Genomic DNA, 16,763 nt, shown 5'->3' on the forward strand with positions numbered 1-16,763 from the left:
TAAATTCCAAAACACAGGAAATCACGTTAATTAAAAACAAGACTATAATTTCTCAAGAATAAAAAGGCGGGCATGAGGTAATGAAGTACAGATAATATGCAGCACACAACTTGGAGAATAACTGCCTTAGCATAGTATAAACACTACCTCATACTGAGGATGTCCTGCACAGATAAGAAGCAGCTCCAGAGTTCGGAGGTCCCCAAGACCTTGGCCTGGAGTACAAACAATTTTTTCAAGAAAAGTTTCACATAGTTCAGTGAAAATACGGCAGTAATTCAGAACTCTGTATAAGACAGGGGAATGAGAGCAATGAGTCAGAAATCTGGATATTGTAAGTATATACAGGCACAGTTAATCAAATAAATAATAGGTTCCTCAGTCTAAGGGACATCTAGTGATTATTTGCTATGCTGTATCACAATCTCTATGACAGATACCTTTATCTAGATGATATATACTCTTAGACATGTGACTTGTCAGTTCAAATTCTCAATTATTAAAACATTTGAATAAAAATTCCCATCAGATCACACTTGATATTTTAAAGTCTGTCTCTAATTTTTAAAGCCTTACCCTCTCTATAGTAATTCTACAAACTCTGTATCCAATTTGCCACTCTAGGTTCAGATGAGAATAGTACAGCGTCTTTAGAAGTACTATCTGTATATTTACAGAATCACCATGAATCACAAATGACAGATAAACAATAAAAAGTGACTTAAAAGAATGACCAGACTGTAGGTAAACCCAGGGCTCCAGACTTAAACAATTACTCACTTGTCTAAATCTTCACGTGCCACAGCCATATGATAGGCAGTCTCCAATGTCAGCACTCCCTGAAAAAGTTGCATGGCTAATGGCAAGTTAGTCTCCACATTCTCAATGGCATAGAGAGCTGAGCATACACAGTCTGAAGCAGCTTCATGTAGGTTAGATGAGGTCTTATCCTGTTGCTGGGGAGGTAGCAGGAATAGGAAAGCAAGAAGTATGATAGCTAAAGAGTGATCTACGGTTGGCCCTGCACACCCTTGAGTTTGACCAACCGTCGACAGAAAATATTCAAAATATAAGTAAGTAGCAATAATACAATGAAAAACACAAACTTAAAAGTCACCATATAACAACTATTTACATAGCATTTACATTGTATTAGGTATTGTAAGTGATTTAGTGGTGTTTTGAGTATATAGGAAGATGTGGGTAGGTTATATGCAAATACTGCACCATTTCATGTATGGGACTTGGGCATCTGCATATTTTGGAAACTGCACAGAAGGGCAGGGTGGTGGGTGGTCCCAGAACGAATCCTTTGAGGATAGTAATGGATGACTGTAATAGGAAAACAATTAGAGCCTCTTTCTAATTACAGCCTCTTTCTGAATATGTACTTTAAATGTGTAACAGTCAAATGACAGCCTTCCATGAGACAACATCCATCAATCTTCCCAATCCTATTCCTTTTCTTTTTTCTTTTTTTTTTTGAGATGACGGAGTCTTACTCTATCGCAGAGGCTGGAGTGCAGTGGCACAATGTCGGCTCACTGCAACCTCTGCCACCCAGGTGCAAGCCATTCTCCTGCCTCAGCCTCCCAAGTAGCTGGGATTACAGGCACCTGCCACCGTGCCCAGCTAATTTTTGTATTTTTAGTACAGACAGGGTTTCGCCATCTTGGCCAGGCTTGTCTTGAACTTCTAAACTCATGATCCACCCGCCTCAGACTCCCAAAGTGCTGGGATTACAGGCGTGAGCCACCGTGCCCAGCCCCTAATCCTATTTCTATCTCCTTATACGTCAAGCAATCAGCTTTTCTGTCCCTCAGCTATGGTCATATCATTTCTAATCTCCATGTTCTTGTTCACAACAGCCCCACCAATGGAATGCCATCTGTTCCTTACCAAGTGTGAAAATCTTTTCCATCCTTTTTCTGATATTCAAGTACTACCTAAAATGAAAGGGCTAAACAAGTACCAAAGACACATACCTAGACACATCATTGTGAAATTTCAGAATACCAAAGTTAAACACAGAGCTGTAAAATTTCTGTGAAAGAGAGAAGGAGTAATAGTAAGGAGAAGAAATCAGAGTTCTCCAACTTTCATTAACAATAATAATGCATGCTAGTAAAGGAGAGCAAGGCCTTTAAAATTCTGAAGAAAAATAATATTCAAGCCATCAATCAAGATTGAAAGCAAAATGAAAATAGTTCTCAGGCATGCAAAAATTCGAATTTTACTTTCCATTATATCTTTTCTGAAGAAGTTATTTGAGGGGGTTTGAAAAACAGCTAATCGAATCCAGAACGCACAGTAAAGGCAAGTCCCAAGATGACAAGATCTTGGGGAGTAGATCTAAAGAACAACTGATGACACCAGACATGGTTGCGCATGCCTGTAATCCCAGCACTTTGGATGGCCGAGGCGGGCAGATCAAAAGGTCAAGAGGTCAAGACCAGCCTGGCCAATAGGGTGAAACCCTGTCTCTACTAAAAATACAAAAATTAGCCAGGCATGGTGGTGCGCCCCTGTAGTCCCAGCTACTCGGGAGCTGAAGCAGAAGAATCACTTGAGTCAGGGAAGTGGAAGTTGCAGTGAACTGAGACTGTGCCACTGCACTCCAACCTGGGCAACAGAGCAAGACTCTGTCTCAAAAAAAACCAAAAAAACCAGTAACAACTGATGCAAATCAGAGCAGACCAAAAGGTCCAGGGGAATCCTCCTGCGTTTCTAGTGAAGAGAGTACAGTTGGGAGGTTGAATACACTTAATAAGGGCATATTAGTCTTTCTTGAATATTTTTTTAAAAGGATATTTAAAATCTCCAGTGGGACAAAAAGCTATATAACCAGGTTTGGGAGAGCACACAGATGCAAATTATTCATCAGGTTATTCTTCGACTGAATAGTAGGTTCAAAGATACACATTATATTACCAAGTTACAAAAGGTTAAGTGTTCATACTTATCTTTTGTATATATCAAGTATTTTATTTTTTTAAGTTGTTTCTGTTTTTTTTTTTTTTTTTTTTAAGAGCTATGGGGGAAAAGTCGTACAACAAAGTTGTGGTCCAAACATAAAGCAAAATAAAATGTGACATGGGCCAGGTGTGGTGGCTCACATCTGTAATCCCAGTGCTTTCGGAGGGTGAGGTGAGGATTGCTTGAGGCCACTTAGAGTAGACTAGCCTGGGCAACAAAGAAAGACCCTGTCTCTACAAAAAATTAAAAATTAGCCAAGCTTGGTAGCACAGGCCTATATCCCAGTTACTTGGATGGTTGAGGCAGGAAGACTGCCTGAGCCCAGGGCTTTAAGACTACAGTGAGCTACAATCATGCCACTGAAGCTATTCCAGTCTGGACAACAGAGAGACACCCTGACTCCCCCCAAAAAGAAAAAAAGTAGCATGATTTTAAACCACTGAATGAATATAAAAATGGGAATATATTTTACCCTGACTCTAGATAAACACTCTTCCTAGTGACAGAGCGGTCCCGACACTGGATCAATAGAGAAGATAATATAATCCTGGCATACTACTTAACTTCCTCCTTACTCCAATATCAATTCCCAGAAATTACCACTGTTAAGTCTGAAGTGTATTCTAGACTGTCCTCCATTTATATGTAATCACATATAAATTTTTTAAACAAAAGTGGGACATGACTTTATTTACAGTGACTATTCTTCGCACAATTTGTTGAGGTGAGAATAAATATTATCATTATTAAGAAAGGGTACCAACATACATGGAGACAGACTATGGCAAGCAAAACAATGATTGGCATCTTAATTTTCCTGAGACTTAGCTTCTAATGCAAAAATGACAGCAGAAATACACTAACAACAACACACCAAATGTCTCCTTGAAGAATGTCTTTCTTTTCTTTCTTTAATTCACAGTAGTATCAATATAGCATCATGGTACCATCTTCTAATAGCGCATCAGCATACATTAAGAATACACGCAGTTTCCATACTAATACATCTTCATTGAAGGAAACCGTCTAGCAGGAAGTGACAAAGTTTTCTCCTCTCCAAAGACCCATGCAATAATATTTATGCTTGAGATATGTTTCTCGTTCTAAAATGTAATCTTACTCTAATCACTCCCTAATTCCTATCTAGCAAGACTATATTACGAGGCACTGCTACTTTCAAAGTTTAAAGAAGAAACACACAAGTATATAAAAAGACATTAGTACTTATTCTACTAATCTCAAAAACCCCAAATCCATTCTGCATGTACAATGATGTTTAACTAATCTCAACTACAAAGATAATGTCTTAATCTATCATTGCCTCTGGCTGCACTAATTTTTAATTCTGTTTTTTTTTTTTTAACTTGTGATGCACATGTAATTACATCATAGAAATATCTAGAATTCAATGATCATTATTAGAAATACATAATTTTATATTTTTAAGACAATAAAAAAGACACCAATGGTTATTTGGATTTTAAGGTATAAATCATGTATCTGCATATAAGACTGTTTTCCTCTTAAACATAACTATATCCTATTATAATTATTAAGACTAATACTTTAATTTGGTACCTGGTAGCAAGGAAGGGACACTGCTTCGTTGTTAATACACACCTTCAAGTTACTGTGCAAAAATCTGAAAACACTGTTATGTCCCAGTAGGTTAATTAAGAAAGTGATTGGCAGAAATACTTTGATAAAGAAAGTCATTACTTACCAAAACCTCAAAAAGGAGTGCTAGTAATTTATTGTTAGCCATGAAGTTACTGTCCAAAACTCCCAAGTTAAACCAACTTCCCAAACAGCGAAAAACTTTCATAAGCATTTTCTCATCTGTTCCTGCTTTTTCCACACAGGTCATCTGAATAGAAAAAAAAAACCTTAAAATGAATAATGTTAATCTATATATTTAAACCATTATTACAATCACTTTACAAGTATAATAATGAGAAGGATGACAATAAAAAAAGCCAACAGTTAAACATGCTTTTTAAGTGTCACTGTTTTTTTTTTTCCTTTTATGCGAGAAGGTCTTGCTACATTGCCCAGGTGGGACTACAAGCATGTGCCACTGCATCCAGCTAGGCACCACTATTCTAAATACCACTAATCTACTTAATCCCTAAAATGGTTTGCTTCTGTGTCCCCACCCAAATCTCATGTCAAATTGTAATCCCCAGTGCTGGAGGAGGGGCCTGGTGGGAAGTGACTGAATCATGGGAATGAACATCCCCCTTGCTGTTCTTGTGACAGAGATCTCATGAGATACAGTTGTTTGAAAGTGTGTATGTAGCACCTCCCCCTCCTCTCTCTCTCTCCTGCCAGCCACGTAAAGTGTGCCTGCTTCCCCTTCACCTTCTACCATGATTAAGTTTCCTAAGGCCTCAGCAGAAGCCTGTACAGCCCACAGAACCGTGAGCTGATTAAACCTCTTTTTTTTTTTTTATAAATCACCCAGTTTCAGGTACTTCTTTATAGCAGTGTGAGACTGGACTAACATAATTTCCAAATAAAACTTTATAGATAGTTACTATTATCTCTACTTTCTCAATGGGAAAACAGGTCGAGAGAGGTTACAAACCTACGTAAGTTGTTTTAGAAATAACTTACTGATTTCTCAGTCCCCACTTCTGCATTAAAGTTGTATTGTCCAAAAAATTATTTTACAAGTAATATTTACTTATGTATATACCTGGTTGTCATAGAATAGATAATAAGCTAGAGTAAGCTAGGCATACTACTGTATATTTCCACAAGAAAAGCTAATGTTTCAGCTTTGGCAATAGAATAGTAAACATCTCATCCCACAGAAAGTGACACTACTACAAATACTATAAAAGATAAAAACAGAATTAGACTAAAACTCAATGTTTCTCCTTGTAGACTGTTTTTGTAATATATATTTTTTCCAAAGTAAAATGTAATGTAGCTTTTTCTAGATAAAGAATGTTTTAAAATAGCTCTTACAAGCAATGAGTTAAAAATAGAATTTCCATGGGGTTCAGGAGACATGGGAGTGGGGGTGAAATCCCATAATGTATTATAAAATCAGAGCTAAATATTGATATTTGTGGTTACAATGTAGATATAAACTACACAGGAAAATTCCCCCAGTTCAAAGCTTCATCTACTACATAATCTACATTGAAGATGACTGCCTTTAGTATTGTTCTCCAAAGACTGCTAGGTTGCTAAGATGAAGAGAAGTGAGGGGTTAATGAATGACTGTATACCAGCTCATTCCCACAGAACTATTAAGCTATTAACTATTTAATATATTCAGGTCTGGAAGCTACCTCTCCTTCTCAGAAGACAGAAGAAAGGAAGTCCAAGTATATGAATATACTAGACTCCTCCTATTTCTTCTCTCTTCCAGGCCATTACATTTCAGAGGGAAGAAGAAAAGTACATAACAAATAAACTGACCAGTCATTGTAACATTTACTGAGCCCTTTCTGTGCAGCAGGCACTGTTATAAGAGCTTCACATGTATTAACTCATTTAACTCCCACAATATGAAACAGATAATATTATCCTCATTATACTGATGAGAAAACTGAGGCAGACAGGTCAAGTAATTTGCCCAATATGGTACAGCTAGTAAACAGCATAGCCAGGACTTAAGAAGTCCAGCTTCAAAGTCTATGATCTTAACCACTACACCACAGCTACTTCCCAAATTTCTCTACTTGCCTATATATACAGAACAAAGAAATGATTAACATATCAAGGACTTCCTATATTTCAAAAGCCTCTAAAGGCAAGCAGGTTGCAACAATAATCTTACTGATATTATACATGATTATCAGTATAACTAATTGTATACTATTATACCTGGATAATGATTAGTGTATTACCAAAGAATGCCAGGAAATCTTAATAGCATGGAAACAGAATCATCTATCGCATATCAACCAACTATTTTACTAGTTTTAAGCATGTCAGTTTGAAGTATACATGATTTTTAATGAATAACATCAGAACCTGATTATTTTTAAAAACTAAATGCAGACTCACTTCCACTCATTTTCATTTATTGTGTGTATTGCATTATATATGCTTATTGGAAAAAGGTGGAGTTGTAGCTAACTTGCAGAGAAATTAACCACATAACCATGAATATACATGTAAGTTTATGTCTAGGATATAAATGACTTTTGAGGCTTCTGTCACTGTCTAAAGCCACAAGAGGCACAGAGTAAATATCCAAGTATTTATAGGAGGAAGAACGGCAGGAAAGGAAAGAACCGAGAGCCCTTGCTTTAGGGGAAAGTTCTTGTAAAAAGTCATCAGAGGCCATGCATGGTGGCTCATGCTTATAATCCCAGCACTTTGGGAGGCTGAGATAGGAGGATTGCTTGAGCCCAGGAGTTCTAGACTAACCTGAGCAACAAAGCAAGACCCTGTCTCTACAAAAAAAATTGTAAAGTAACATTTTAAAAAGTCACCAGAAAACACACTAGATAAGAATTGTCACAAATACAGTCCTATCCCCATTAAGTTCTTCTAGGTATTCTTTACCTCCAAACTTTCCTTGTTCCCCTGAAACTCAGAGAGAAAATACTCAGAAATCCCAGGCAGTTGCCTGGAATCACTAAAATGCCCAGAATTTTTAGAAAGGATTATAACAGTAATATATGCAATATATTTAAATATGTAATACATAAACTAATAAATGCACCAGAGCACTTAATTTAATACTGTTCAAGGCTGAAAACAGCAAAATGTACAGAGTAACTAAGTTCCCTTAACATGAACTGCAGTCACTGAAACAGTTCTCTTTAAGAGCTGATACTTAACTCTCTCTCCCCCTCAACCTCTCTCAAACTCTCAACTGAATCTCTGAAGCTGTTAATATAAACTCATTACAAAATTGCTTGGCCTTTATACTTCCTAAACATTTCAATTTTAATAAGACATGATGTTTACAAGAGGAAAGATTTGCTTGTACATTCTAACTACTGACTCAAACTGAAGGATGGAATTCTGAAAAAAAAAAAAAAAACAAAAAAAACAAACCTGTATGTAAAACTAATCTCTTTGAAAAGATGAAATTCCGCAAATTAATCAAATGTACATTTTAAAGCATCAGAACTAAGAGCTACCTTCTGTTCTTCTTTGAGAACTATGCTATGTTAAAAATCTGCCTCTTCAATTAAGGCCTCAATAGCTTCACGATAAATGCCACAGAGTCCAGAAACGCTCACCAGTAAAAAGATAGCAGGGATAGGTAAGAATTGAGATCTTAGATCAACAAAATAGAAGCTGGAAAGACAAAAATATTAGAAGTACAGGTTCAGTTCAGTTATGAGAGCAAGGAGAGAAGTTTAAAACTTCAAAAAGTTCAATACCATGTTTAGGAATGGGTCCATAAGGACAGACCACAAAAGTATAATACTAACAAGAAATAGGACAGAATGTAACCACTAAAGGAGAGTGTGCAGGAAACTAAATGAGAAAAGGTCTTAAAAGGGGTTAATACCTGGCATTACAGCCACATGCCTATTTTTTCTTGGCCATTTTGGACTAATTTCATCCCCTAGGTTCTAGAACATGACAAGCTATATGACAAAATTAGACACCTTTTGAAGCACCCCAGGAAACATGTTTTTCAGATTGTATCACCATTAGTCAAAATATCACCTGTGATTGATTGTGATGATGCGCTAAGTTAAGCACGTGCCTTGAATGCCCAAGTGGCTGCTGTGGCAGTGGCCATGACACAAAATATATGTGAGTTAGATTATTTTAAGTTCACAAGTGCTTACAAAAAGAAAATGACAAACTCAAGTCCATTAACTCTCAACTCAAGCCATAGTCTGAGCACCAGAGCCTTCATGCCAGGTCTAAAAGTAGCTCTTACTTTCTGTAGCTATAAAGTTAGTACTGCTGGAACTTGTATACAAAACTTAGTTGTGTGTCTTGATGAATTACAAACACCAGTTGAATTTACAGTCTCTCCATACTCCCTGTGAAAGTTAGGAAACTGGCTGGTGAAGAATGGGATTCTGAAACTTGAAAAGGAGACAACTGGTTGGACCTAAATGAACATGAGTCCGTCAAGCTTCAAAAAGACAATGCCAGGAAAAAAAAATTAACATTCAAGGAAGCTTTAAAATAAACCCTCATTTTGAAAAGAATTAAGATTTAGCCTACCTTTCTAGTAGAAGCTCAGAAGGATGCCAACTAATATATATGTACAAGGAATGAAAGAAATAGTCAAATATCATTTTGCAAACCATAATGATTGTTTTTAAAGACAGGGTCTTGTTCTGTTGCCCAGACTGGAGTATACTGGCACAATCATGGCTCACTGCCACCTTGAACTCCTGGGCTCAAGTGATCCCTCTTGCCTCAGCTTCTTGAGTATCTGGGACTACATGCGTGTGCCATCATGCTTGGTTAATTTTTTTTTTTTTTTTTTTTGAGTGGGGGTCTTGCTATGTTGCCCAGGCTGATCTTGAATGCCTGACTTCAAGCAACCCTCCCACCACAGCCTTCCAATGTGCTGGAATTACAGGCATAAACCACATTGCCTAGCCCATAATGAAATTATTGATTAAGGTAAGGATTATCTACTGGAATATAAAACAATTAGGCTAAAGTCTGATAGGGAATTGAACATTCATAAAATAACAAGGTATCATCACACAAACTATATTATATTACAAAGGAGGAAAGTGAACTTTAAAAATAGAAGGATCAGACTTTCATTCTAATCCAGTGGTCAATCCTAAAATCACTAATAAAAGGTCAACTGGAGGCTGTACATCTACCAAGGCACAGCATCAAGTACTTATGATGTATTCTAGCCCAAAATATTCAACTTTTAAAAACTAATTCATGGCCAGGCGTGATGGCTCATGCCTGCAATCCTAGCACTTCTGGAGGCCAAGACAGGCAGATCACAAGGTCAGGAAGTCAAGACCAGCCTGGCCAACACAGTGAAACCCCATCTCTACTAAAAATACAAAAATTAGGCAGGCATGGTGGTGCGTGCCTGAAGTCCCAGCTACTCAGGAGGCTGAGGCAGGAAAATCGCTTGAACCCGGGAGGTGGAGGTTGCAGAAGGCCGAGATCGTGCCACTGCACTCCAACTTGGGCAACAGAGTGGGACTTCATCTTAAAAAAAAAAACAAAAAAACAAAAAAAACTAATCCACCAAGCCTCTCAGTTTTTCTCAATCAGGATTCTAGGAAAGAATTAAATCCTATAGGCTGGGTGTAGTGGTTCATGTTTGCAATCCCATCATCTGGGGAGGCCAAGGAGGGAGAATCACTTGAGACCAGGTTTGACACCAGTCTGGGCAACATAGAGAGGCTCTGTATCTACAAAAAATTTATTGTATAAGAATTAAACCCTACAGAAAATCATGTGAGTGCCTATCTTCTTAATTATCCTAAGGGTGGCATATAGCTAGAACCATTATTAATGTAGAGGAAAGAATTCATTACACATAATAGATGCTTTAGGCTGAATTTTCTTGAGGAACCCCTACCGAGAAGGGCTGCTTTAGATACAACTTTCAATTAGAGCAAATACAGAGAAAAGAAAATCAAGCTAAATGAAACAAAGAAGAGGCAATCAGAAAATCATAAAGGTAAGATAATTCTATTAAATGACTGGTACAATCTCTTCAACAAGTCATGTCATTTTAACAAGGAAGAGGATGTGGGACTGTGACTAAGAACCTGATACAAGGCATCATTCTAGACTGGATATTCTTTGTAAAGAGTCTTCCTTTCTTTTCTTTTCTTTCTTTCTTTTCTCTCTCTCTCTCTCTCTTTCTTTCTCTTCCTCCCTCCCTCTCTCCCTCCATCCCTCCCTCCTTCCTTTCTTTCTTTTCTCTTTGTTTTTTTTTGAGATGGAGTCTTGTGCTGTCACCCAGGCTGGAGTGCAGTGGCGCAACATTGGCTCACTACAGCCTCTGCCTCCCGGGTACAAGCAATTCTCCTGCCTCAGCCTCCCGAGTAGCTGAGACTACAGGCGCGCGCCACCATGCCCAGCTAATTTTTATATTTTTAGTAAAAACAGGGTTTCTCCATGTTGGCCAGGCTGGTCTCGAGCTGACCTCGTGATCCGCCCGTCTTGGCCTCCCAAAGTACTGGGATTACAGGTGTGAGCCACTGCGCCTGGCTTGCGAAGAATATCTTTGGACCAACTGGTGAAATGTGAATATGGTCCAGGTTTATGAGATGATATGAAAATTTACTAACATGAAAATGTAAACAGATGACTGAAAAAGCAAGATGCAGAAGAACAGGTGAAGTATAATCTCATTTGGGCTTAAAACATCTCTATATATGTCCATAAAGAAATATGTTCATAGAGGATATGTATTAAAGGGTTAGCAGTATGATCTCCAGATGGCTTGAGTGTAATTTGCTGTCCATATTTTCTAATTTTCCATAGAACTATTTCATTAAAATAAATGGCTAGGTGAAAATCATGTATTTAACTTAAAAGAATTATTTTCCAATTTTTTTTTCTTTTTCTTTTCTTTTTTTTCAGACGGAGTCTCCCTTTGTCATCCAGGCTGGAGTGCAGTGGCGTGATCTCAGCTCATTGCAACCTCCGCCTCCTGGGTTCGAGTGATTCTCCTGCCTTAGCCTGCCAAGTAGCTGGGACAAGAGGAGCCTGCCACCACACCCACCTAATTGTTGTATTTTTAGTAAAGACGGAGTTTCACCTGTTGGCCAGGCTGGTGTTGAACTCTTGACCTCAAGTAATCCGCCCACCACCGCGTCCCAAAGTACTGGGATTACAGGTGTGAGCCACGGCACTCGGTCCTCCAATGAATTTCTATTACAAAACTGAATGCAATTTTTAATAATTTTTTTTTTTTTTTTTTAAGACAGAGTTTTGCTCTTGTTGCCTAGGCTGGAGTGCAATAGCGTGATCTTGGCTCACCGCAATCTCTGTCTCCCAGGTTCAAGCCATTCTCCTGCCTCAGCCTCCTGAGTGGCTGGGATTACAGGCATGTGACACCATGCCCGGCTAATTTTGTATTTTTAGTAGAGACGGGGTTTCATCCATGTTGGTCAGGCTGGTCTTGAACTCTCGACCTCAGCTGATCCGCCCGCCTTGGCTTCCCAAAATGCTGGGATTACAGGCATGAGCCATCTCCCAAAATCATGAGATTACAGGCGTGAGCCACCATGCCCGGCTATATATATATTTTTTCAAACAAAAAGATCTATGATCTCGCAGTACTGAAACACAGCTCTGAAAAATAATTTACTACAGGTTAAGTATCCCTAATCCAAAACTCCAAAATGCTCGAAAATCCAAAACTTTTTGAGTGCCAAAATAATGCTCAAAGGAAATGCTCGCTGGAGCATTTCAGATTAGGAATGCTGAACCAGTAAGTATAATGCAAATATTCCAAAATTTTAAAAACTCAGAAATGCTAAATACTACTTTTTTTGCCCTACCCTAAACACTTCTGGTCCTAAACCTTTCAGATAAGGGATATTCAAGCTGCATACCCACATTAATTTTGAGAAAATTCAGCTGGAAAGACCTAAAAATGAGATGTCGGCTAATCAATTTATTACCATCTACTTTAGGAACCAGTAAACATTTTCTATAAAGAATCAGATAAACATTTTACACTTTGTAGGCCATATGGTCTCTGTGAAAAATACTCAGTTATGCTGATATATTCCAAAATAATGGAAAGACAAAATATAACCAAATAAGTATAACTGTGTTCCAACAAAGAGGCAGCCAACCCATAAACCATAGATTTACCTACTCCTGCTCTAGAGTATTAAAAATGCCAACTAATCGAAAGAAGCTTAACCACCTCTAATTCTTTTAAAAACAATGTGTGTTAGCTCATCTGTAATGCAATACTGCTCAAAGGTCAAGTAAAATCTTCTATCACCGCCCTCTCAAAATTTCAGTTCACCTTAAAGAGAGGATCGATCCTTTCTTTTATATTTCACAATATACAAAATTAAATCAAAATGTATTAAAGACTTAAATGTAAGATGTGAAACTATAAAACCACAACGATAAAACATTAGGGAAATGCTGCAGGACATTGATCTGGGCAAAGATTTCTTAAGTAAGACCTCAAAATCAAAGGCAACCGAAGCAAAAACAGTCGACAAAGGGATTACATCAAGCTAAAAGGCTTCTGCACAGCAAAACAATTAACAAAAAGAGGCAACCTACAGAATAGGAGGAAATATTTGCAAACTACCCATTCAACAAGAGATTAATAACCACAATATAAAAGAAACCAAAAAACTCAAAAGCAAAAAAAAAAAAAAAAAAGATTAAGCAATAGGCAAAAGATCAATAGCGAATGCTGGCAAAGATGCAGAGAAAGGGGAATGCTCATACACTATTGGTAGAAATGTAAAGTAGTACAGCCATTATGAAAAACAGTATGAAAGTTTCTCAAAAGACCGAAAACAGTACTACCATATGATCCAGCAATTCCACTGCTGAGTAAATACCCAGAAGAGAAATCAGTATATCAAGAAGATGTCTACAGTCCCACGTTTATTGCAGCACTATTCACAAGAACTAAGATATGGAATCAACCTAAGTACCTATCAATGGCTGAATGGATAAAGAAACAATAATGGTATAGATACACAATGAAATATTAGCCACAAAAAGAATAAAATCCTGTCATTTGCAGCAACATGGATAGAACTGTTGGACATTATGTTAAGTGAAATAAGCCAGGCACAGAAAGACAAATATCACATGCTTTCACTCCTATGTTGGAGTGAAAGAAAATGGATCTCATAGAGGTAAAGGGTAGAATGATGGTGATCAGAGGCTAGGAAGGGTAATGGGGAGGGAAGGATGAAGAAAGGTTGATTAATGGGTACACAAATACAGCTGAATAGAAAGGATAAGTTACAGTGTTACACAACACAACAGGGTGACTGTAGTCAATAATTTATTGAGTACTTCAAAATAGCTAAAAGATTTAGAACGTTCCCTACACAAAGAAATGATAAAGGTTTGAGGTGATGGATATCTCAATTTGATCATCATCTGATTTGATCATCACACATTATATATTTGGATAAAAACAATACATGCGGCTGGGCACAGTGGCTCACAACTGTAATCCCAGCACTTTGGGAGGCCAAGGTAGGCAGATCACTTGAGGTCAAGAGTTTGAAAACCAGCCTAGGCAATATGGCGAGACACCTGTAGTCCCTGCTACTCAGGAGCCTCAGGTGAGAAGATCACTTGAGCCCAGGAGGCTGAGGTTGCAGTGAGCTGAGATCATGCTACTGCACTCCAGCCTGGGAAACAGAGACCCTGTTTCAAAAAATAAAAGTAACACATATAACCCCATAAATATGTACAACTATTATGTATCAGTTAGAAAAAAAAAGGAAGGATCCTTTCTTAGTAAAGTAGGTTTATACACACTTCCCTCTGCATGATCCTTTATTAACAGCCAACAGTTTAGAGCATTAAGCAGAAGTGCACAAGATACATAATGAGACGGCCTTAGTTCAAATTCTGAATTAATAGTTGTATAACTAAAGTCCATTTTTCATTCATAAAACAGATAATGTCACCTTTAGAGGAGTATACAAAAGCTTAAAAAGCATGGTTTTTGAAAGTATGTTGTAATGGTAAGGTATTACATAAATGCCAAAGCATCATCATTAAATTTTGTGAAGAAAGCTATTTCACAATAATGCAATTGGATTACAAAATATCCACCATGGCTTTCTGCCTTTACGAAGCAACTTAGTATTTCAAATTTACTTACCAATAGAGATACTACTGTACTAGAGTAGAAGGCCAAATCTTCTATGATTTCTGTGCGTCGGTTAGCTCCAATTCGTAAGGAACGACTATGTACTTCTTCAGGTAGCACTGTAAGGATCTCCAGCAAAAAAGGCAAAGAAGTCACATCATTGCTGTATCTGCAAAAGAAAAAGGGGAGTATGTTATTTATAGCCAAGAAATACACAATCACATAAAATAACAGCCAGGAGAGTAACTCACAACAACAAAAGCAGCATTCCTACCACTGTTCAGGGGGAGAAAAAAGATATAAACATAAATGCCCTTCATAATTAGTTAAGATTAAAAAAAGACACAGTTATTCAATGAAGCACAGCTGTTACAATGAAAGTGGTATCTGTATGTGCTACCATGAAAAATGTCCACAATGTAGTAAGTAAAAAACATGTATGAAACATACTGAATATAGCTGAACAAATACATAGGTATACGTACATTCAAATATATATGTACTCATTTATTTTAAAATACATAAAGAAAACTCTACATAGCCAACTGTTAATAGTGGTTGCTTATAAAATACAGGATTAAGGGTCAGGTGTGGTGGCTCATGCCTATAATCCCAGCACTCTGGGAGACCACGGCAGGAAGATCACTTGAGCCCACAAGCTGGAGACCAGACTGGCCATCACAGGGAGACCACATTAAAATTTTTTAAATTAGTCAGGCATGGTGGTGCGCATCTGAAATCCGAGCTACTCGGGAGACTGAAGCAGAAGGATCTCATGAGTCCAAGAGGTGGAGGTTCCAGTGAACCATGATCACACCACTGCACTTCAACATGGGTGACAGAGTGAGACCCTGTTTCAAAAATAAAATAAAATATAAGGATAAGGAGAGAGGATGGGGTTAATTTTGCACTTTGAAGGCTTCCATACTGTTAGAATTTTTTCAAGGGGCATGTGTCAATTTCCCCAACAAAAATTTTCTTTAAAAAATAAACTATCCACTCAGGAGGCTGAGGTGGGAGGATCACTTGAGCCCAGGAGGTCAAGGCTGAGGCTGCAGTGAGCCATGACTGTGCCACTGCAGTCCAGCCTGGGTGACACAGCAAGACTGTGTCTCCAAAAATATAAAAATAATTTTTAAAAAAGTTATCTAGGCTGGGGGAGGTGGCTCACGTCTGTAATCCCAGCACTTTGGGAGGCCAAGGCGGGCAGATCACTTGAGGTCAAGAGTTCGAGACCAGTCTGGCCAATGTGGCAAAACCCCACCTCTACTGAAAATATAAAAATTAGCCAGGCATGGTGGCACATGCCTGTAATCCCAGCTACTCGGGAGACTGGGACAGAAGAATCGCTTAAACCCAGGAGGCAGAGGCTGCAGTGAGTTGAGATCATGACATTGTACTCCAGCCTGGGCGACGAGCAAAACTCTGTCTCAAAAAAAATAAATAAAAAAGTAATAAGTAATCCATACAAAGGCTTTAATGACATGCTACATTGGAGGTAAAAAGTACATCTACTTTATTCAAAAATAACTTCCCAACCAAATGCAAGCAAATATCAAGGTTATCTTGCCAGGACTCCCAGAAGAAAATGCTTTTTTCAAAGTAGCAAGCTCTGTGTGTCTAAAAAGAATATTGTCCCCCTGACAGACATGAAACAAACCCCAATTAGTAAGAACATATATTCATAACAACCTCCCATTTAATATAATCTTAAATTCTACACTATTTTTATAAAATGTCTACATCGCCAGTTAGTGAGAGTGATCCAGAAGGCAATAAAAGACTTTACTGCAATTTATTTAAGAAGTGTGGGTTATGGCCGGGCGCGGTGGCTCAAGCCTGTAATCCCAGCACTTTGGGAGGCCGAGGCGGGTGGATCACGAGGTCAAGAGATCGAGACCATCCTGGTCAACATGGTGAAACCCCGTTTCTACTAAAAATACAAAAAATTAGCTGGGCATGGTGGTGCGTGCCTGTAATCCCAGCTACTCAGGAGGTTGAGGCAGGAGAATTGCCTGAACCCAGGAGGCGGAGG

At 38.1% G+C, this 16,763-nt stretch overlaps 1 protein-coding gene across 3 annotated transcripts in view; it reads right to left on the bottom strand.

Moving 5' to 3' along the window:
- The window catches only part of TNPO3 (transportin 3), a 97,686-nt gene that overhangs the window by 45,925 nt on the left and 34,998 nt on the right, over positions 1-16,763 (bottom strand). For all 3 annotated transcript variants that reach the window (XM_017549533.1, XM_017549534.2, XM_037746074.1), the window contains 4 exons: positions 14,741-14,897; positions 4,700-4,843; positions 781-956; positions 148-286 (listed from right to left, as the gene is read on the bottom strand). In XM_017549533.1, coding sequence (XP_017405022.1) covers positions 148-286; positions 781-956; positions 4,700-4,843; positions 14,741-14,897 — 616 coding nt within the window. The remainder of the gene's footprint in view (positions 1-147; positions 287-780; positions 957-4,699; positions 4,844-14,740; positions 14,898-16,763) is intronic.

Source organism: Cebus imitator, unplaced genomic scaffold (assembly GCF_001604975.1).
Source record: "Cebus imitator isolate Cc_AM_T3 unplaced genomic scaffold, Cebus_imitator-1.0 Scaffold219, whole genome shotgun sequence".
In the NCBI taxonomy this organism is placed as follows: domain Eukaryota; kingdom Metazoa; phylum Chordata; class Mammalia; order Primates; family Cebidae; genus Cebus; species Cebus imitator.